Source organism: Ictalurus punctatus, chromosome 7, assembly GCF_001660625.3.
Source record: "Ictalurus punctatus breed USDA103 chromosome 7, Coco_2.0, whole genome shotgun sequence".
NCBI lineage: Eukaryota > Metazoa > Chordata > Actinopteri > Siluriformes > Ictaluridae > Ictalurus > Ictalurus punctatus.
Genome location: NC_030422.2, coordinates 21,390,536 through 21,413,952, shown reverse-complemented (window position 1 = coordinate 21,413,952; position 23,417 = coordinate 21,390,536). Strand labels below are relative to the sequence as shown.

General features: G+C 38.4%; 2 protein-coding genes across 3 annotated transcripts; one reads left to right on the top strand and one right to left on the bottom strand.

Annotated features, from left to right (window-relative positions):
* Positions 1–1,149: 1,149 nt before the first annotated feature.
* Positions 1,150–5,094, top strand: zgc:194312 (G-protein coupled receptor). The gene is made up of 2 exons (XM_017472294.2): positions 1,150–2,354; positions 3,429–5,094. Exons 1-2 carry the CDS (start codon positions 1,432–1,434, stop codon positions 3,487–3,489), a joined length of 984 nt encoding a protein of 327 aa, XP_017327783.1. The 5' UTR covers positions 1,150–1,431; the 3' UTR covers positions 3,490–5,094.
* On the bottom strand, positions 4,320–23,417 carry acadvl (acyl-CoA dehydrogenase very long chain). 2 transcript variants are annotated; one of them, XM_017472293.3, is made up of 21 exons: positions 23,305–23,417; positions 22,966–23,060; positions 22,661–22,730; positions 19,149–19,226; positions 18,993–19,065; positions 18,805–18,869; positions 18,526–18,660; positions 18,176–18,320; positions 17,304–17,433; positions 16,877–17,002; positions 16,350–16,548; positions 12,957–13,061; positions 11,966–12,052; positions 11,570–11,632; positions 9,475–9,576; positions 9,044–9,141; positions 8,883–8,955; positions 8,621–8,693; positions 8,035–8,107; positions 7,856–7,931; positions 4,320–5,683 (listed from the first exon to the last, which is right to left on the bottom strand). In XM_017472293.3, the coding sequence occupies exons 2-21, from the start codon at positions 23,037–23,039 to the stop codon at positions 5,546–5,548; spliced, it is 1,983 nt and encodes a 660-aa protein (XP_017327782.1). In that variant the 5' UTR covers positions 23,040–23,060; positions 23,305–23,417; the 3' UTR covers positions 4,320–5,545. The 2 variants fall into 2 exon arrangements, with proteins under 2 accessions (XP_017327782.1, XP_017327781.1); XM_017472292.3 differs by having other exon boundaries at positions 23,168–23,307.

The following is a 23,417-nucleotide window of genomic DNA, read 5'->3' as shown; positions in this document are numbered from 1 at the left end:
CTGACAGCCTCAATATGTTTGGGTTTTTTTTTTTTGTCTGACAAAGTGGTGTATTATGTAAAGTCACTTTTTTTTCTGACCAAAAAACAAACATTTTTTATAAAATTTTTCTTGTTAAAATGTAAAAAAAAATGAAAGATGAAGAATAAAAGTAATGTTTGGAATACTTTAATATGCGTTACTGACTCAATAATGCAGAAGTAAAAAAAAAAAAAAAAAGTATAGTATAAAAGTATAAAATAAACATCTAAGATGTAAATTTGTATTTAAAAAAATAGGGTGCTTAGACTTTTACACAGTGCTGTACCTTCAAATGGTCTTTGGATGGGTTCTCATACATTTCTAGAGTCTGGACTTGAAATCCTCTCGGAAAGGGAAACACTTTGGCACATGGATCAACATATAACCATTAATGGTTCCCCCAGAAAGACAATCCGAAGAACCCTGTGATTATAGATTTCAATCTTTTTTTAGTCGTATGCCGCTGCATTTTGTGCTCATTTTAAGAACCCTTAAGGCAGTGGTTTTCAAAGTGGGGGCCGCCACGGGGCCTCAACAATTTGGTCGGAGCCACTAAACCCATCCCTCCCACTAGCATGTTTTCTCTTTCTCACTCTCAGACAACTACACACACACACACACACACACACACACACACACAATCAATTCCAAATGTAATGTAATGTAAAGATGTAAGATGTAATTATTAACAAAAAAAGGGGGATATATCCAGAAGTCTGTATTTTTAACGTGTTTTAAAGACATCTTGCAAAAGGGGGGCCTCAGACAAATGTTAATGCCATTTGAGGGGCCTTGCCCTGGAAAAGTTTGGGAACCTCTGCCTTAAGGAACCCTTTTAATCATGTGATGGGTCAGGTGCCATGAGCAGTGTCATCTCACACACACACAAACACACACACAATCTTGAAATGAAGGCACGCGATATAGGCTGTATCTTAATACTGATTTTTTTGTTGTAAATATGTGTCACTAAATCACATGTTATTAACATATCAGCCTCCTACCAAACATCAACTAGCACTAACGCGCAGTTCGGCAAAAGAGAGGTGTTTGGAAAGCAACGCAAAATTAGTCCGTCTCCCCCTCCACCCCCCCCCCCCCCCCTCTCTCTCTCTCTCTCTCTCACACACACACACACACACACACACCGAGAGAGAAACAGTCATACACGCGCGCGCGCCTGCGCGCTCTCACAGTCGAGAAAGTAAGAAGAGCGGTTTATATCGGATCTCTTCCTTATTAAGCGAGAACGATTCAAATAAACCAAGCTGGTGTAGACGGGAATACACGCGTAAGGAAGCAAATGGACCCAGATGAAAAAGCCATCGGAGCTCAGAGCTCAGTGACTGTTCCAGCACCACGATAACTTCAGTACCGTTGCGTTTAGGTAACTTTTACAGGATAGTTCAGATGGAAAACACGTCGTCCAACAAAACCACGGAGGAGCACATGTACGTCCACGTTCGCGTCTGTGCGTCGGCGGTGGACTTTGTGATTCTGTTCCTCTTTAATCTCGTCATTAACTGGACTATACTGCGAGAGCAGCGGCTGCGCAGCCATGCCCGCTTCGTGCTCGTCTTCCACCTGCTGCTCTCGGCCACCACGTACTTCGCCGTGTGCTTCATCTTCTACCTGCAGATGTACGTGAACGCGAAGCTGCCGGTGTCCGCATGCGCAGCCCTCATCACTGTGCTGGCAACGAGCGCGTCTAACATCCTCCTCACCATCACGGCCATGGCCCTGGATCGCTACGTGGCCATCTGCTACCCGCTCCAGTACAGCAGCGTCCGCTGCCCGCACTGGCCCTGGATTCTTGGGGTGGTCACGTGGGCGCTCGCGTCCATCATCCCTCTCAGTGTTTTCCCTAAAGAAGCGACCGGTCACTGTGACCGGGACCAGCTCAAATCAGGGAGGGTGCATAGAATGTTACTCATCTCTATTTGCACCACACTCATCCTGTACAGTTACGTGCGGATTTTGTGCGTGGGGCGCCGCCTGGGTGTGCTGAACTGGAGGAACCGCGCCGGCTGCAGGACCATCGCCTTTCATGGCGTGCAGCTTGCAGTCTACATACTGCCCAACTTTATTAACTTTGTGCTGCAAGTCCTGTCCAACAATAATACGCTTTCGCATAAAAACAAGGAACTTTTTGCTGTGATTACGTTTGTTTTCTTCAGCCTGGCGCAGTGTATCGCTCCTATAGTGTACGGACTGCGCAAAGAGGAGCTGCTGGAGCAACTTAATCTCCGCTTCCCCTGTTTAGCCAGCAGACTGAAGAGTCTGCTGGAGTGGACAGTCAGTGTCACCCACCCTGGACATCAACCCCGCCAACGGTATGGCTCAGATATTCCATCTTCCTCTCATAAAACACACATTTGTATGTTACAAGTGCCAGTATGCGCAATTTTTTTTTTTTGCATTACAATAAAAGGGCAAGGCTGGATCTGACATTTCAACATGAAAAGATCATCTCAATAATTAGGGGACACACCTTATTAAATACAGCACAAGATGTAGCTGATAAACGCCCAAGCACATCTTTAAAAACGTTATTAACCCTTAGATACTTTACATTTGGGGCCTAGACAAACAGGTTTCCGTTATAACAGTGACATTTTTGTCTAGCCAAGAAGCCTGTGTATTATAGAAGACGTGTTGGCAATCTATCATTTAGGATACAAATTGATTAGTTGTACTGGTTGGCTCAAGTTAAAAATTTTAAGAACCGTCCTTTTCTTAAAATTTTCAACTAGGTGACCAGAAGAGGAAACTGTAGAGCGTGAGGAAATGGGAGTGTACAGAGCCTTTTTTAAAAAAACAACAACAACAAAAAAAAAACGTTCAGAGGATGTGTGCAATGCAAATACTGAGTTTAGCATGAAAATGTGATACTGTATGGTTATGTAAACCAGAACCTGATTTAGACTCAACCTATGTACTGTAGTTTTTGTGGATAATAAAGAAAACGAGGGCACTTTCACACAAGAAAAGAAGTCAAAGTATTCATTTATATTTTCATAATACATTTTCGTTTCATGTTGAGATCAGTTCTTATTTCAAAAAGTAGGAGTAGGCCAAGAATGTTTCATTTTCATATAGATTTTGCCATGACCCTTTCAGTCTCCTACTTACAAAGACATCTGCCATGTTATCTGCATCGCATTCACTTTTTGTTGTTTTTTTGCCCCAGTATACCCCACCATCACAAGACCACAGACCCACATCTGATAATGACTTTTTTTTCTTTTCTTTTTTTTGTAAGGGCTGGTGATAGGAGGGTTTTAAAATGACCTATATATTTGTGTTTAATATATTTGTATTCAGTAGCAGTAAGTATACTGTGTAGCCTGAACAGATAATCGGCATCAAAAAATAACCCAACACTAACACTTCTGTTTTTGTTTCAGGGAAAGGAGAATGACATCAGAGACACTGTTATCAAGAGAAACATCACAGACGACTGTGTGACCATTAGGGACAGTACATATGGGGACTGGGTATGGATTACATACAGCTACAGACTGGATTTACGCAGTATTCACGCTTTTTTAAAAATATATTTTTTTATACATGAACTCAACTGTGAAATGGTCAGGAGACCAAAGAATGAACTGACAGCTATGTGAAGCAAAAATTCCTCAAAAGCCTGATTTCAACACGGTGGATGCTTCTGGACTGTTTAATCTGCCTTCATTAGCGTAACAATCCTATGTATATTGTAGGTCATGCAATAATGCACAAGCATGTTTTACAGGATCTTTTAAGGATAAGTATTTAAATTCATTTCCTTGGAGTACCCAGTTGCTTTAGAATTCACTGGTTTCCCTTCTACATAGCCCCTTAAACTACCAGTCAGCGCTTCCAGACTCACATTCACACTCGTAAGTACACACCCTTCCTACTAACTTACTTAATAGTTCCTAAAAATAATCACATGATGGGAAATCAAATATCAATTTGAACTTGACAGCAGTATACAGCGAACAGCTATGACTAACTATTATGAAGAAAAAGAGCCATGACTCCTTGAGCAAACTTGATTCTAAAAATAATTTTAACAGTCCGTCAAAATAGAGATGTCATTTAGACAGTCACAGATGTAGCTAAAATTTCATCATTGCGTTCAGTTGGGAAAGATGAGTGGCAGACCACTATGGAGATTTATCTCAAAACGTTAAAAATACCCAAGCTATGAGAATTCAAAAAGGGGTCACATCACCAACACTCAGACATGGCATTTTGAAGGTACTCTTTAATGTTAACTGAAATACTGATCATTAAATGCACCGAGTCTCTCATCGTAGTTCTTGTTTATTTAATTGTCAAGTTTATTTATTTTTAACCAGAAGCCTCTGGTACATGGTACAATCATTCTACAGAGAGCTCATGACATTTGTTTAGTCAAAACAAATCTTAATTTACTGTAATTGCATTATGAATTGCAGGCACTGATCAATTGTATACATGTGTGTATAATCCTTATTTTGTAATAAACATGTTGCTCAAGTTCTGCAATTTCTGTGGTGAACAGAAACAGACAGTGAGTATAATTAAGGCCTACACCTGATTTCACAGATATGCTGATCTGCAGCCATTGTGTACAAGAGGAACAGAAAATGCTACATGCACAGAATTGTGGGAATGAAATCCACAATCTACTAAATAAATATTACACTGTTACAGTTACATTTCAATACCTCAGTACAGCAATTAAGGATGTGATAAACTGAGTACAAAAACACCCAAATGATTTCCTGCTAATTTTTCTAACCCTTTGATGGCAAGAATGCTTCAAGCGACATTCACTATCCAAATAATAGAAACCCTTAAAACATGAAATTAAAAAGTGAAAGGCAGACTGACTGTTGATTTCAAAAGATAAAGCATTATGTACTGTGTATTGATGATGGAAAAACAATGTTGAATCAGGCCAAAGCTAGCTATACAAATAATGACACCGGAAGTGTTTTTCAGTTTAAATCCCTTTGATACAACGAGAAATTAACACCACCAGAAAGAGTCCAGATGTGGGTCCAAGTTCATGTTGTGTTTGTTTTTTTTTTTTTTTAAAAAGACCAACAACTAGCATTTAGTTTTCAAATCAGTGAACATCTCATGTACTATATCAACCAATTACAGACAACAAAACACTTACAAACATTTTCCTGCATATACACCTGCGTATAAACTTACTTGCTGCCATCATTGCCAATCCAATTTTTATTAGTGTATATATATATATATATATATATATATATATATATATATATATATATATATATATATATATATATATATATATATATATATATATATATATATATATATATATATATATATAAAAATTGGATCAGCAATGAACTTTACTGACTGGTACTGGCAAGTCTTACAGTTGTACAATTACCTCCACTCACCCAACTTGACAGCAATGAGCGGTCATATGAAAGTCATATGAAATCTTATGTCTAAAAGGTGGTTAGATTACGACTGGCTGATGGCAGTAAGAGAAAGAGGAAAGTGATTTTTAAAAGCCCAAGGGATGAGGAGAAACCACCCCTCCGTTCTCTACCACAGCTGCAGAAATGGCACGCAGGTTCTTGAAGATCTGCTTAGATGTACCTGACCGCAAGAACTTGATGTCCTGCGTGATTCTCTCATGAGCCTAAACAAGGAAAAGGCAGAAAAGTTAGCAAAGCCACCTGCAATTCCATATAGGGATGTGGGAGCTCAAAAGTGAACATGAGTAGAAACACTGAAAAAAGCAGCTCTAAATGATGTACAGTGCTGTGAAAAAGTATTTGCCCCATCCTGACGACTTCTGTTTTTGTGTACATATCATACTAAATTTGTTTCAGGTGCAGCCAAAAAAAAAAAAAAAAAAAAAAAAAAAAGAAAAAAAAAAAAAAAGTGAATATCGTGGAACTTAATCCCCCCCCCATAATTTAATTCAAAAAGTGGAACTTTTCTAGATTCATTACATAAAGTGAAATATTCACTTAATTATTAGGGCTTACTGCTCATGGAAAAAAAAATCCAGTATCTCAAAATATTAGAATTTTATATTTTTATTTATATATATATATATATATATATATATATATATATATATATATATATATATATATATATATATATATATAAATATAAAAGAATTTATAATACAGAAATGTTGACCTTCAGAAAAGTATGTTAATTTACTTGGTCAGGGCTCCTTTTGAACGAATTACTGCATCAATGCGGCGTGGCATGGAGGCAATCAGCTTATGGCACTGCTGAGGTGTTCTAGAAGCCCATGTTGCTTTGATAGCAGTCTTCAGCTCGTCTGTATTGTTGGGGCTGGTGTTGCTCATAGATTCTCCATGGGGTTCAGGTCAGGCGAGTCGTCCGGCCAATCAAGCACAGTAATACCACGGTCAGCAAACCAGTTACCAGTAGTTGTGGCACTGTGGGCAGGTGCCAAGTCCTGCTGGAAAAGTAAATCGGCATCTCCATAAAGCTCATCAGCAGATGGAAGCATGAAGTGCTCTAAAATCTCCTGGTAGACGCTGCATTGACTCTCGACTTGAGAAAACACAGTGGACCAACACCAGCAGATGACATGGCACCTCAAATCATCACTGACTGTGGAAACTTCACACTGGACTTAATGCAGCTTGGATTCTGTGCCTCTCCACTCTTCCTCCAGACTCTGGGACCTTGATTTCCAAATGAAATGCAAAATTGACTTTCATCTTCCCCATGATTGTGGTTCTGTGTACTGAACCAGACTGAGGGAGTAAAGGCTCAGGAAAGCTTTACAGGTGTTTTGAGTTAATTCGCTGATTGGAGCTCTTCTCAGGTCGACATTTCTGTATTATAAATTCTTTATTCTAATATTTTGAGATATTGGATTTTTGATTCCATGAGCTGTAAGCCATAATTATCAAGATTAAAACAACAACAAAAAGGCTTGAAATATTTCACTTTATGTGTAATGAAAATAGAATATATGAAATTTCCACTTTTTAAAAAGAAATTACAGAAACAAATAACTTTTCCACAATATTAAATTTTTTGGGAGATTCACCTATAAAGCTCGTCTGAATTTTGCCAAAACACACCTTGATGATCCTCAAACCTTTTGGGAGAATGTTCTGTGGACTGATTAGTCAAAAGTGGAACTGTTTGGAATACAGGGGTCCCGTTACATCCGGCGTAAACCAAACATTGAATTCCACAAAAAGAACATCATACCTATGGTCAAGCATGGTAGTGGAAGTGTGATGGTGTGGGGATTCTTTGCAGCTTCAGGGTCTGGGCAACTTGCTATAACTGAGGGAAACATGAATTCTGCACTCTACCAGAAAATCATAATGGAGAACTGTCCATCGGTTTTCAGTCCCGAAGTTGAAACTCAAGCGCAAGTGGATTATGCAGCAAGACTGATCCAAAGCATAGGAGTAAATCCTAGTCAAAGTAGTAAGTGAAAGACTGATCTCCAGTTATCGGAGGCATTTGGTTGCAGTTATTGCAGCTAAAGGCGACACAAGCAGATTTTAAGTTTAAGGGGGCAATTAGTTTTTTAAAATTGGTGATAGGTGTTGGATAACTTTTTTTGTGCTTCAATAAAATAAATAAAAATTGTATTGTGTGTTTACTCAGGTTGCCTTTGTTTTATGTTGTATTTCGTTTGAAGATCTAAAACTATTTAGTATGAGATGTACACAAAAACAGAAGAACTCAGGATGGGCAAATACTTTTTCACAGCACTGTACTAGTTATACTAGTTGCATTAGGATGTACTGTTTTTTTGTATTACACACTTGGCTAGTAGAGAAGGGGGCACATAACTAACCTCAGTGCACCAGGTTTCACACAGCATCTTCTCATGCTGAGCAGATGAGTGACCCTGACTCAAAGACCTGGAAGCCCTGGGGGAGGAGCAGACCACAACTATTCACACATTTTGGGCCACAGCTGTGTGTATATGCACAATAATAGGGGTGGGAGAGAGAGAAAGAGATTGGGTACTACCTGGAGAGCACCACAACCATAGCATACAAGTCAATCGCACAGTCTGCAACTCTTTTCAGCACAAACTGCTCATCTGTAAAAAGGTTTCAATGCAAGAACTTGAAGTGTATCAGAAAAGGAAGTCTCGAAGACATGAACACAAATGGGAAAACACATGCTGACTGTGCAAGGTAAAAGACTATAATCACACGCGCATATCTGAGATGAGTGATTCAATACAGAAGGGAATTTTTTTTTTCTTACTACCATATTTGCCCAAGACCAGAGAAGAATCAGTCATGCACATTACCACAAAATTGCAAGGTCTGGCTTTGTACAAGCATGGTATAAACTACATTCAGCAGATAAAGTACCTGCTTTTTGATGCTGAAAGACAGACCAACATCACTTCCAATAAAATTTACAGAAAGTGAACACTAATCTCTGAAGTCTTTCTTTTCTCCTCTACTTACGGGGCTCCATGATCATTTCAATCGTCTTATTAAATCTGCTCCTCATACAAACAGACGATTAGATTTGTGTAATAATATGCCAACAGAGTGAGCAACAGAAACAAACTCTGGGTCTGGAAGCATATTTTTCTTACCAATGATCCTCTTGCCATGCTTTAGAAGCAGTTCTTCAATCACCTCTCCAAACTGCTCGATGGCTTTAACCGCCTGAGAAAAGACAGGGGAAAAAGAAGACATTCATCGCTGAAAGACAATACCAGCCAGTGAAGAACCATTTGTTTTCTATATGTATCCCATGGGACTTTGATTAAAGGGCAGCTTGTCAGTGAAGGACAAATTTATTAGAACATCCTATGTTTTGCTGAAATGATGATGTGTGTCTCAGTTATGTCTCACAAGAGCACCACTATGGGCCAGTTCTGGATGGACACTTCCCTGCAGCGTGAGGCCTGTACCCATGCCAGCCTTCCTGCATGATAGAAGAAAATGAATGATCACAATTGTTCTAATTCTCTATCACTTTAAACCACCCAAAGCAACAAAACAGATAGTTATACCTTTTGGCACGTTTGGTGATCTCCCCAGCCAACAAACCGGCATTGCTGAATGGACTTTTCAGAGCCTTTTCTAAGTTCTTCAGTTGATTTCCTGCATTCTAGAAACCAGGGTGCAAGTTTGGAATAAAGTCATGAATATATTTTTTATCTGATTTTATGACTGACCTACGTTTGCTGTTTACAACCACCTCAGCTTAATTGCCTTTACGGGATATGACTTATAGCAATTTGCATGTACAGTTTGCAACTGCCTCAGCATTCTTTTTTTAGTTGTACAAATGCCTGGCACTTGGGCAAACAGTTGTGCATGAACAGTGGCAACTGTCAAGAACCGCTTGTCTGTAACCTCAAACACAGTTTCGCAGTTTCTACAGGAAATGTTTATCCGGGGTTTGCTCATCTTCCTGTCAGCAAGTCTGTTCCCTAATTACCTGGAAGCCGTTGAGCGCCACAAAGAGTCGCAGAATATCGTTGGTGCCCTCAAAGATACGGAAGATTCGCAGGTCTCGCATGACCCTCTCGACACCAGCGTCCTGCATCAAAACACACACTATGACTACGAGAAAACGTTTGATTGCAACGTAGATACAATTTAGATAAATTGGACAGAGCCCACAGAAAGTAAAGAACTGAAATGGGGAAATTCACTTTGACTAAGTGGTTTATATTGTATAGATTATATCAAGGGTTAACAATACTCTCAACTTCCCAAACATACACTGGTGCTTGAAAGTTTGTGAATCCTTCAGAATTTTCTAGATTTCTGCATAAATATGACCTAAAACATCATCAGATTTTCACACAAGTCCTAAAAGTAGATAAAGAGAACCCATTTAAGCAAATGAGACAAAAAAATATTATACACTTTTAAATCTGTTTATTATTAAACTATTAGAAATTGTAATGTACACTCACTGAGCACTTTATTAGGAACACCTCTACATCTATTCATTCGTGCAATTATATAAAAATCCTGAATCCAATAGATCACCTTTTGGATGTGGTAGAACAGGAGATTCACTGGATGAAAGTGCACCTGAAAAATCTGCAGGAATTGCGTGATGCAATCATTTCAACATGAACCAGAATCTCAAAAGGAATGTTTCCAACAGCTTGTAGAATCCATGCCACGCAGAATTGAGAACAAAGGGAGACCCTACCTAGTATTAGTAGTGTTCCTAAGTGCTCAGTTAGTGTATTAGAACAAATGTATTAACATAAACCTATCAGAGATGCTATTATAGAAAATTAATTGATATTTTCAAATTTGAGAATTTAAAAAGCACTGTACTATAATAAACAACAATATCAGGCAATATAACAGAACCCTAACCACAGTGTTTATGGATTATAAGCTATAATCATATTGTAAGCGAAAACATTTAATTTCATCATATGCAGGGCTGAGCTAAGTGTATTGCCTTATAGATAAGACGCTTTGTGTAATAAATATCAAGTTCAACAACATATCCACTAACAGGGCCACTATCATTATTGCAAACAGCAAACACCAGCTATTCACTATCTTTCTATCGAAGGAACAGAAGATGTTTTGAGATAGACAGCCTTGCACAACAAAACATGAAGAGGAACAAGAAATGCCCCATTTTAGAAATGCATTTGCTGAATCATCTTGCTCAGTTCTGCCTGCGCTCTGCACACTTCTATAACTCACACGGGGGGAACTTGGAGTTCTTTCTGCTTGCATTCTGTGCACACCTTTCAGTCAAGAATAAGAATACTAAAATAAAAATGATGTGTTTAACTAGGACAATGTTGGTTAAAGTCAGTGTGTGCACATGACCCATATTTTGCTAACTACTGCTTAAGTTTCACATGTAATATTGCAAAACAAGTTCAGTGGTTAAGGCCTGTCTGAACCCCCTACGCTCATCTGGAGGGGTTTTATATTTCAGACACCTACATTTTTCCACAACCCCAAAGACATTTATCTGTTCCACTGCAATCATGTGGGAGTATTTCAAGGCTAAGCCATTCACCTTAGAGTTATGGTTATTGTGTACTTCATGTAAGAAAACTGTGATGGATATCTGTTCATTGGCCTTTGACTCATTAGACTCATCTCTAATGTACAGGTGCATTATCATTCCTAGATTATTCCTCATTCCATTGCTTGTTTGCCCTTTTTTTGTTTGTTTGTTTGTTTGGTTTTTTTATTTGGACTGTAACAACCATTTCAAATGTGTAAGATCCTGCTACCCTGAACAAATATTTATTCTTATGGAAGTACAAACTCAAGCTCTTCCTGGGGTTTTCCACCAACACCTTCTACAGGGTGGTTTATTTACATTTGATAAAGATATGCCACCTTAATTTTTTTTTTTTTTTTTTTTTTAAGCCACATGTAGTCATGCCAAAAGGCTCTGACTACGCCCTTGTGTCACCAAATACAGTCTGAAAAAGACTAATTTATATATATTTTTTTAATATATCTGACATCCCTCCGACAGGGCAGATATGTTGTATTCACTGTAATTTTATCCGTAAGCGAAAAACCAAACTCACCTTCATATAACCCATTCCACCCATAATCTGAATACACTCATCTGTCACAGTCCATGCTGCTTCCTGAGAAAGGAAGACATAGCACTTTAACACAATTTATCATATTAGAAATCTTTGCAAAGTTTGCATACATAACACCATCTTGAGGTTTTTGGAGTGTTTTGGGTTGTTTTTTTTGCAAAGAAAGCACATTACAAGCATAGGCATCATTATATCAACCTTATAGTTTAAATTAAAATGAATTAAATTAAACTATTAAAAATCTTGTGAATACTCGCTACTCCTTTTTATTAACAACAAAAGTAACATAGGCCTTTAATGAATATTGGCTTTGGTTTAAATTTACAAGTGCAATGTGTATAATTCTTGGTCACATAAAATGTGCGAAACACTCACAGAGGCAAAGATTTTACTGATCGCAGCCTCGATCTGGAAATCTGTTGCTCCACTGTCCATGTTTCCACTGACCATGTAGGCCATAGACTTCGTGCACAAGAGATGGGTGTAGAGAACAACAAAGTTAGTAGGCATTTTAGAGAAATGAGAGATTGTGTTTCCCCAGAAAAGAAGGGAAAGGCCAGAATAACCAAGTAAGATGTATTTTTGCACTGTTGCTCGTGATAAAAACCGAACTTCCTCTACCTATTTGACTGTCTCGACATGAGGAGATTATTCGAGGCAAAGTATACGAATATTCTGCTACACATTTTCTTTTAGTAGTCTGTTACTTGAATAACACATTAATTCCTGCAGGATTTCAGAGGGTTTTTTTTGTGATTGTTGCGGCCATAAATGCTTGATTTTGCTGTGGCTTTTTTCAAAGTTTGCAATACAACTTGCAGAGATATGTGTTGTTTTTTTTTGCAGAAAGCTACTTCAATTGCACAAAAATAATTTGCATGCTCTTTTCCTGTGATGTTTGTTGGTAAATGAGAACTTTCAGCTGTACTCAAGTTTGACGCGCGTGAATCGAAGAGGGCTTTGGCCGAATGCGTCAGTACAATGCGCATGATGTGCCTGCAGAATATTGCGGAGTTTGCTGGATTTTGTATTCATTTCTGTGATCTCAAAATCCTGGAGGGGACTGATTAGATATCACAGTGGATCGTGCCACCAACCTTTCTTGCTTAATACTACACAATGAAGATTTCTTCGTTAAATTTTTCTTAGGTCAATACTGTGTAATGTCTGATCGTTTTATTCCAGGTTTTACCAAGAAAGCCCTGCCCTGCTGTTTTCCATGCATTAGAGACCTGAATCGACTCAATTAATGAATAAATCACTAAACTCAAGTTACAGCAGAAAAAATAAAGTTGCTTTGCTGGCTTAGCTCCCAGAAGAACGGAAGTCTGATGTTAATGAACAGTAATGTAACAGCCTAGCTCACCTCTGTAACATACTGCATCATGGCCATTCTGGCCATTTTCTCCTGTATGACTCCGTAGTTGTGGATTTTGTTACCAAACTGTGTTCTGTTGGCAGCGTGGTCCACCTGAGAACAAGAAATGCACAGATGTAAAAGGTAAGTGCAAATTCTCATCTAAAATCATATTTAAAGTACAAACGTACAAAAATGTCTGGGTCCTGATGGAAACTAAAGTTGGCTAACGGCTCTGACAACACAAACTTGCTACACTAATATTCATCAAACACTATATAAACTAGCTAGAGTGATAGAAATCGGTGCTTAAGCTGTTTGAATCAGTAGAACTGTAGGACCTGTAGATTATAGTGTCACCAAGCTGTTCCACAGGTGTAGTGAGAAGAAAGTACATTTTTTCTTTTGAAATTGCACGTGAGTGTCATACGTGTCAAGTAAAAGATTACACCATAGTGAATCACATTGTTACACCTCAAAATAACTCCGAGTCATTATTGCATCAAACCACCAGCTACATTAAATGAATCATATACATGCATACATACAGCAGATCATCGATCTGAAACGTGCATTGTACTCCCCCAGAATGAGAGAAACAAATAGTTGTCACAGACATTGTGCTAAACCTTAAGAGGCACAAGATTTATAAAAAATAAATGACTAAATAAACAAACAACCAACAACAACAAAAAAAGTCCACACATATACGCTCTCTTTCTCATAGAGCCGTCTTCTGTCAGTGTGGTTAGAGACAGTGTCTAAGCCAAAACCACTCTCCTCATGTGCCTCTAGCAACTTGTAAAACTGAGAACACTTGACATTTATCAAGTACGAATACTGATATTTAGCAGGTGAACTTATTCAAATTTGTAACCAAAAGCAACATTTGCATGGATAGAGCCTTCAAACAGTACTGTATATTTATACTTATATTGTATAAACGCACAAAGCTGTTGGGTTTCTTGCTGGCTATAATATACTTCAGTGTATTTTTTCCCTTTTTTTTTATTTTTTATGAATATGTTGGTATTTATTTATTTATTTTATTGTTACGGCCAAAATGCTTGATTTGTTGTTTTTGTTTGTTTGTTTGTTTTTGTTTTTTTAGAACAGCAGGGAAGACATTAAAACTATGAAACAGGACATGGAAATATGAAGGGCCAAAAAAAAAAAAAAAAAAAAAAAAAAAAAAAAAAAAAAAACCCAAAGATTTAAAATTCTTCAAAAGTAGCCCTGAGAAAAGCTTTGCATTCATTGCATTCTCTCAACCAGCTTCATGATAGCCGCCTATGATACTTTTCACACCAATACTGACATTTTCCACATTGTGCATCAATGAACTGTCCTTAAGAAATTAGTCAGGTATATTATAAAATATAGAAAAGCTCCCAGTCTTTTATTAGGCTAATATACATAAAATGGTCATAATTTCAAATTCTTAAAACGGGGGTAGTGGTTGGGACAATATCATTATTGAGCACAGAAAGCAGCAATAATTCGCACAACACAGAAGAAGCACTGAGACATGAAGCAGGTAACGTGTGTTTTGTGTGGAAAAAAAAAAATGATGTGTGCGCGCAACAGCGGTATTGTAACGCTGCTTTAAAATACGAGAATAAGGCTGACAATGTTAACGCAACGACACTTGAGCATACCTGAGACATATGAACACAGTGACGAGCTTCGTTCCATAAATAAAAACCAGCTGATCTGTGCATTTGTTTCTTGGATATTTACTTTCATTCCAAGGTTTAGCTGATGTTTAAGCAGTAATTTTTCAGTTAACTAAAGTTACAAAGTGGCGAGTCCAAATTAGCTCATGTATGTTAAATAGTTTAAATTTTACTTCAATTGTGATTTAAAAATACATTTATTTCATTGTTACTTTTAAGTTGGTTCTCCATAAAAGTACACTTTTTGTATTTTCTATACAGGCCTTGCATTTGTCAATGATTTATTTGGTCATTGGAAATCACCTAAATTTTGCATCAAGTTGTTTTAGTAACCAATTTCAAGCCTAATCCGGAAATGTGTGTTTGAATGTTCTGAAACGTGTGTGTTTGGACATTTGACTGTTACTCCAGACAGGGGCTTTGATGTGGAGTTTTGCATATTCTGTGCAAACAGGCATAGGTTTTTGCCAAATAAAACATTTCCTAATATTCCAATCCACATTTATAGCTGGATTCACTGGGGCACCTTTGTATTTCATTATTATTATTATTTTCTATGAGAACAATTCAACAATTAAGTGTTGTTCTCTTCTCCAGGGTTGCTACTACTAAATAATCTCCAACTTGTCTGAAATGCTCCATTTACTGTGGAATGGTCCATCAATGAATTGGATATATTGTTGAATTACTACAGGAGTATGTTTAAATGCCCAGACTCAAATGAGAGGCTTTTTTGTGTATATTTAAGGTCACTATAAATGGCTGAAACAAAAACACACACACTGCCACTGTCATTAAACACTAGCTAACATAAAAAACAAAAAAAACAAATGATAGACTGTCAACATAGCAGTGTGAATAGCACAAAGATAAATGTAGGCTGGGGAATTTCCCCATACATAGGCCTACTCAACAGAGGAAGTGAGGGTGAAATGGGTGTCGAGAGAGGATGTGGCAAAACACTTGGGGCCCAAATAAACAACGTGCTATTCTTCCTGCTAAAAATGAAAAGGAAGCAAATTAAAACATGGCCAGAATGGAAGGCATTCCAAAAATACTTTGTAAAATGGAAATGTTAACTGCAAGATGAATATTTCAAGGACAGCTGCGAGGAGCTATTTTGGCATAGATACAGGCAATTTGAAAGCACATCACTAGAACTATATAATATTTTATCTGTGCTTGCTTTAATTAAGACTTTAATACTACAGTGATACTACACTGTTAACAAAGTATGGGGGTACATTAATGCCTATGGACTGGGCAGCTTGCACATCTGGAAAGGCACAATCAATGCTGAAAGGTATATGCAGGTTTTAGAGCAACATCTTCCATCCAGATTCCATCCCCTCTTTACTTTTGGAAGACTCTGCCTCTCTAAGATACTCTTTTTATACCCAATCATGTTACTGATCTGTTGCCAATTAACCTAATTAGTTGCAAAAATGTTCCTCCAGCTTTTCCAGCCTTTTGTTGCCCCCGTCCCAATGTTTTAGAGATGTGTTGGGCCATCAAATTCAAAATCACCTTATTTTTTCCTTAAAATGCTATATTTCCTCAGTTTAAACATGTGATATGTTTTCTATGTTCTATTGTGAATAACAGATGGGTTTATGAGCTTTGCAAATCATTGCATTCTGTTTCAGAATGCAATCCCAACTTTTTTGGAATTGGGGTTGTACAAAACGCAACACACATGCATTTTTGCAAACAAATAGTAACGCACCGCTTTAGCGAGAACACCCTTCATGGTTCCTGAGAGTGCTGCAGCCATGCCAAAGCGCCCGTTGTTAAGGATATTCATGGCCACCTTAAATCCTCCACCGATTTCTCCCAGTACACACTCGGCCGGAACACGCACGTTCTCAAAGTACACCTCTGCTGTGTTTGAGGCCTTGATGCCCATCTTCTTCTCGGCAGGGCCACTGGATCAAGACATGGGCACAAATGAAAGCAGGAAATAAAACAAGAGGGGAAGATGACAAAAGCAAATATTGGTGAGACATCAATATTGGTACATCAACAGGGTAATAAGGAAAGTATAGACAAGTATCCAATCCTTAAGCTCTGCTAAAGCAGAACAAATAATCTTTTGGAAAAGTTTGACAATGCCATTATTAAGGCAACCCTTTCCAGTTTCGTGTTTACCCATACAACGATAGTCCTTTAGTAAATAACTATTATTAAGCATTACCTCAGTGCACGGACTTGCCTTGTCAATAGCAGTAATACTAATAATCAAGCTCGACTCACTGTGAGACTCCTCCGAAGCTTTTTTCAACAATGAATGCAGTGATCTTGTCCTTCACTTCTCCAGTTTTCTCATCTTTCACTGGAGTCTTAGCAAATACAGTAAAGATTTCAGCCAGGCCTCCATTACTGTGGTGGGTAAGAGAAAGAAAATTTAGTACTAACAAAACCATACACACAGAAAATACAAAGAGACAATTTTGAATAGTCACAGATGGATGATGAAATTTTCTTTTTGGATTAAGTATGGGTAATGATTACTAAAAGATGTGCATATAAATATGAAAAACAGAGCTGCCCTCTAGTGGTGGAGTTTCTGAACTCAATTAGTCAGCGTGTGAGTGAGTGAGTGAGTGAGTGAGTGAGTGAGTGAGTGTACGCACGTGTGTGGTCTCTATTAAATACCAAGCGCACATGTACTAGCACTCACCTGATCCAAATTTTACTTCCACTGAGGGTGAAGTACTTTCCACAGGGTGAGGGAACAGCAACGGACCTGATAGAGGCAGCATCCGAACCACTAGATGGCTCAGTCAGACAATATGCAGCGATTGTTTCACCTGTATAAAAAAAAGGAATCCAGATGATCACACAGACTAAATACCAGTAAGCATAGGAAAACTGTAATAATAACCAAGCCTCTGGATCACACAGTGTGGAGCATACATGATATTATAGCAAACACAGGACAAAAATATAAATGTACAGGATGTAAAACACTTAGAAATATGAGTAAATGGATGAATAAACACAGTAATATAAATTGTAATCATATGATCATCTCCAACAATTTGTCAATTTAAAGAATGCGTCTACATCAAAGCCACGTTCGATTACGAAAGTTCCTAGTTAGCGCCATCTCCTGGAGAGGAAAGTGTAATGGTCTTGATTTCAGCCTAATGGAAAATACCTGCATGGGATTTAACTATAGCAATGTATATATGGAAGCTGCACTATTACAGATCAAAGCCACTGGTTTAAATTAAATACTATATACGGCCAATTTCCTGAGTGCATCCTAGATTTTAAAGGATTTTTCGGAGGGAAAAAAAATCTAAACATGTAAATCACTGTGCAAATACACAATGCATTTCACAATGCAAGATGAAGATCAGAAAAATCTGAAGACCGTAACACACTGCAAAGTTCCAGTCTCGTGCAAAATATCCTTGAAACATCTTGATTAACTTTATATGGGTTGAAAATTTGTTTAGACAGTCCCAACAGGCTTACAGTTACTGGAAATGAACAAGTAAATAACATTATAATTGCTGCTTTATTTACAACAGACCCAGTTCTCACCTGAGGCCAGCTTGGGAAGGTACTTCTCTTTCTGTTGCTTGTTGCCGAAGAGGAGAATGCCCTTAAAGCCGATGGACTGGTGCGCTCCAAGAGTGATGCCCACACCCAGGTCATGCATGCCCACAATCTCCACCAGCCTGGCATACTGAGGTCACAGACACAGGATATTCGCTCAGGATTTTCTTGAAAGCTGATAAAGGCTTTAATACAATTTAATAACAGCAGTATGCTGTTTATCCGGTAGCTTCTAAAATCACAATCAGATATCAAGAAAACTTGTGCGTGACTAAACATACTCATTCTTTCCGGCTTCCTTGGTTATACTGCTTATTTGTCATCTTTCTTCTCACCTGTGTGTTGTTGAGGCCCACGCCACCCAGATCAGCAGGAACCTGCAGGCCAAAAGCTCCCATCTCCTTCAGCCCCTCCAAGGTTTTTTCCTCTACCATCTCCAGTTGATCATTCAGGGCAGGGTCATTTACCTCCTACATGTACCATATACAAAGCTACATGATAACAGGCAAAAAGTAAAGTACAACTGAAATGTTTTAACACTTAAAAAAAACCTAATCAAAACCAAAATACTATGAACTCTTGCTGATTTGTGATACATGAAATGAAAAACTCACGTCAAAGAACTTCGAACAAGGTCCCACCAGATCCCTGAGAAACTCAGACTGCTCCTCATTCAGTACTGAAAGATATCAGCAATACAACCCTTTAATCACTGTAATAAATCAAATAAAAAAATCTCCCAAAAACATAAGTGCATCACTGCATTATATGGAAATGTAGCAGGAAAAGTAATGTATTTTACCTGTGGGAAAGGGGAACACCTGTGAGGTACTGATCTGCCCTTTAAACATGTTCACAGCAAAGGATTTTGACTCCTTAACAAGAGAAATTACATTTTATTTTTCAAATGAATTAACTCGTATGTTAAAAAATCAGTGTGGAAAAAACAGACACATACCACACTGGCAGCCTTCTTGTCCACTCCTCCAGCCTTGGTGGCGACATCAGTGGCGGCTGCGGACTTCTCCAACACCGCCTACGAATTGAGAGACAGAAATCAGCACGGAAAATAAAGAAAGAAAAGAGCAGGAAAGAGAAAAGCGTTTGCCCTATACTTGGAGAACTGCAAGTTCAAACCCCGAGGATGTTCCAGAACGCAGCCATGCACGCCCAAGCCATGACACTACCTCCGTCATGCTTGACCCATAAGCTTCTATGTTGTGGCAAATCCTTTCTTTCTCCAAACCTTTGCCTTTCCATCACTTTGGTAGAGGTTAATATTGGTTCCAGAATTTGTGTGGCTCAGTTCTGTATTTCTTTGCGAATTCCAGTCTGGCTTTCTGATTCTTACTGCTGATGAGTGGTACACATCTTGTGGTATGGTCCCTGCCCTGTGGAGGCTGCTGGTGATGTCACCGTCTGTTGTTTTTGGGTTTTACGTCACAGCTCTCACAATATTTGTCATCAACTGCTGCTGTTTTCCTTGGCTGACCCGTTCCATGTCTGATGCTCAGTACACTAGTGGTTTATTTCTTTTTCAGGACATCCCAAATTGTTGTATTGACTATGCCCAATGCTTGTACCATGACTCTGATTGACTTTCCCTCTTTTCTCAGCTTCAAAATGGCTTGCTTTTTTCCCGTAGACAGCTCTCTGGTCTAATCTGGTTGATCCTTTTTTAACAACAAATGAAGTCCTCACAGACAAAACCTAGGGCTCAAACCAAGACTAGACATTCATTCATCGCCATTAATTCTTTAAACTAGTGGTTCTCAACACAGGGGGTGCAGAGAGATCAGAAGTGGGGTGCAAATTTTTTTTAAGGAAGAAAGAAGAAAAGAAAAAGAAACCAGACAGGGCATCATTTGGGTACTCGGTGTATTTTATTGCTTTTCAAATAGAATGTGCAGAAATGAAAAACCTTGCATTCTCTCTCCCTCTGTATTTTCTTTTTGCTGGGGAGAGGCGGAGCTTAGCTGCCTTTTATCTAGCTGTCAGTGAAGACCAGTGTTGCCAACTTTTTGCACAAAAAAATAAAAAATAAAAATAAAAGTGTCTCGCAAGAAATCTAGAGACAAACCTTTTGGACAAACCTTAGCAACTTTCCAAATTCAATTAAATTCAATTCAATTTTACTTGTATAGTGCTTTTAACAATGGACAACGTCTCAAAGCAGCTTTACAGAAACATAGGATACAGATTTTAAGTGTGTGAATTCATCCCTATTGAGCAAGCCGGTGGCAACGGTGGCAAGGAAAAACTCCCCAAGATGATATGAGGAAAGAAACCTTGAGAGGAACCAGTAATGCTGCCAGTACTGTCCTGAAAGCGCAAGGTCTTGCTTTCCCGCTGCACGCACACCTCTCCCTACGTCTGCTCCGTTCAGTGAGCACAGTGAGCAGCACATCCCAGTGATCTCTCGGCAGCTGACATAGCCATGAATGTAAAATGAAGCAAGCACATGTGTCCCACTGATTGATTTAACAATGTCATGGATAACAAGACGTACCCTTCGACCCAATTTACATCACTCATATGTGAATGTTTTAAGAAAGCAAGACAAATGTAATGCAACATGTTTTACATGTAAAATAGTTCCCGTTATTACAGCCTAGTTCTCTTGTTCAAAGTAGTTATAGTGAAACATTTTTGATCATTCATGTTCCATACCTGTACGTTTATATAGTTTTATAAAAGTCATAAGTTATTTTTTAAAAATCATAAAAAAAAGTTATGAAAAGTATTTTTCAAAAAGTATAAACACAAATCTATCTATCAAAACAGATTATAGATTAGACTATATTTAGATAGATTTTATATAGAATAGATTAACATTATACCTGGTCACCTAAATATGGGGGGATTGGGTGGGAGGGGGGAGTGCCACATGATAGGAGAGGCTTGGGGGGGCTTTAGTTACAAAACGTTGATAATGTCTGCATTAAACAATCAATTTAACAGGACAAACATGGGCAGGAGGAAACACCCACCAATATTTTTGATCACTTGAAAAAAATAGGGTGGTTCAAACAAAAGATGCCATGTACCAAGCTGTTAAACACTTCATGATGAAGTGAAAGCTGAAATTCAGCTCTGTCGTTTCATATTCATCTTTCGATCTCAAACCCAAATGTCTTCAGTGTACATGGAGAAAGCAATAGAATGAGATTTTCTTGCTGTTCCAGTATTTTCAGACAGGACTGTACTCAGATTCCACCTCCTTCGATACACTTTACTCACCACTTTACTATTTATATTTACGTTGATTCAAAGCCATACAGGTTTACAAATCCCATGACCGCAAACAGCACGCACGGTCTAAAAACAGACAAGTCCTGCAGACAATGTGACACTCATGGGCTGCCCAGTCAACCAGAGAGCACTGACAAGGACACCAAGCCCTTTCCCTTCTGTCTCTCTATGTTTATATGGACAGCAGTAATCTAATTATTGACCTTATTCTGAATAAGACAATATTGTTTTATTCAGAATATTGATTAAGGTGTTTACACGAGTTGCTTTTAGAATATTCCTCTCATGTTCCTGTTTTACATGTTATAGAATATAGATCGATTAACGGCACACGTCATTACATCCCCACTCCACGCCGTCCGACATCCCCTCCAGAATTTCACGTATCAACATACAGCTCGTCTTCGTTATGGCTCCGTATACAGTTTTGGATGTTTCATTTTTAATTTTATGAAAGCGTCAAGTGCAGTTAATTATTTGTCATGCTACATGGGCAAATAGACGACAGCTTGAAGCCGTGGGCTGTGTCCTAAACTGCGTACTTACCTACTATTTAGTAGCCAAAATATGTATATTTCTCCTACTATATAGCAGGTAAGTACACGCCGTGTATTGTTTGCCATTAAACAGTCGAGCACTGAAAACTCCCACACAATGTTAATAGTGTGATTTAGGTGTGTACATGTCTATAACGCACGTCCATAATGCGGCTAAAACACGAATACTCCACACGTCTTAATTTGATTTGTGTTTACTTCGAGTATGTCTTTAGCCAGGTTAAGGTTATCAATAATCGTTGTTTACATGCCAGTTTCTTAATCAGAGAATTGTCTTAATCGGGTTAATATCAGATTATTGTTGTCCATGTAAACATACTGTAAAGCAGATAACATCTTTATCATGTCATTCTGAATCGTTTACATGTCATTTAAGAGAGTTGGCTGTATGACACTCAGCTCCACATCTCCTGAGATCATGGAAACTGGAGGTGAACTTTGGCCCACATTCTTCACGCCTCCTAGCGGCTCTTACAGGACAAATACATTCATGACTGACTCTATGCCTCATTACAACAAATACAGATGCTTTTCCTGTCCCGTCTTCCATAATTTACAATTAATATGACATTTAACGCTAAAAAAAAAATTACACCTTCGGACCTTAAAAGAGCTTCAACAGGACATCACTTAGTTGAACAGAATAATGAACTGGTCTTACCTCAGCACTTTGGCTAACATAAGGACGCAGACGTTGTACAGCTACAACAGCTCCTGCATGGCGTTGTGCCCTAAATAAAGCAAAAGTATCATTAATGTGTCTTAACATTACGTCATTTTGTTTACATTGTTTAAATGTATGTGTACATACTCAGAATCTTAACCCGCAGCACACTAAAGCTAAAGCTAACTAAGTCACGGTCAACGTCACGTGCTTAACGTAAACGGCAAAACAAGCTAGCTATCTTAAACAAGGACATAAATGACTGCATTTAATAAGTGATTTAAAATAAATATTTGACTCACCCTGACACGGATTGTGGTAGGCGAAGCACAGCGTTGCACAGCGCTGCATTTTGAGTGACTTTACGTACCAGCATGATTAAGCGTTGCTAGATAGCCTGGAAAATATCACAGTGGTTTGTCAGAGTTTATTTACCTTCTTGGGAGCGGAAGTGAATCTCAAGACTAATATCAGACTGAAGATGAGTGAAGGAAACAAGCTTACAAATGACAAATTGAACTTGAAAGGGTTTGAGAACCGATTTGTTCAAATATCTCCAGTCGCTTTTATATATCTGTGTATATATAATCTCACAAAGCTGTAGTGCGATTAAAGGAGAATAAGAACGTGTCCGTTCCTACCAGAATAGATCAATCAACCGGCACTGCAGGAGTTGATATACCGGAAGTTGATTTATCTCAGTGGGCGGAGCTTAAACGTGGCGCTGAAGTGGCACTGATCCCAGACCTGTTTT

Excerpts from the sequence above, each read along its gene's own strand:
- acadvl (XM_017472293.3), bottom strand. The coding sequence starts at position 23,039 with ATGCTGGTACGTAAAGTCACTCAAAATGCAGCGCTGTGCAACGCTGTG. Across the intron at positions 18,661-18,804 it reads CTTGTTCGAAGTTCTTTGAC|GAGGTAAATGACCCTGCCCT; the intron begins GTGAGTTTTTCA and ends TGGTACATGTAG. Across the intron at positions 7,932-8,034 it reads ATGGTTGTGGTGCTCTCCAG|GGCTTCCAGGTCTTTGAGTC; the intron begins GTAGTACCCAAT and ends CTCCTCCCCCAG.
- zgc:194312 (XM_017472294.2), top strand. The coding sequence starts at position 1,432 with ATGGAAAACACGTCGTCCAACAAAACCACGGAGGAGCACATGTACGTC. Across the intron at positions 2,355-3,428 it reads GGACATCAACCCCGCCAACG|GGAAAGGAGAATGACATCAG; the intron begins GTATGGCTCAGA and ends TTTTTGTTTCAG.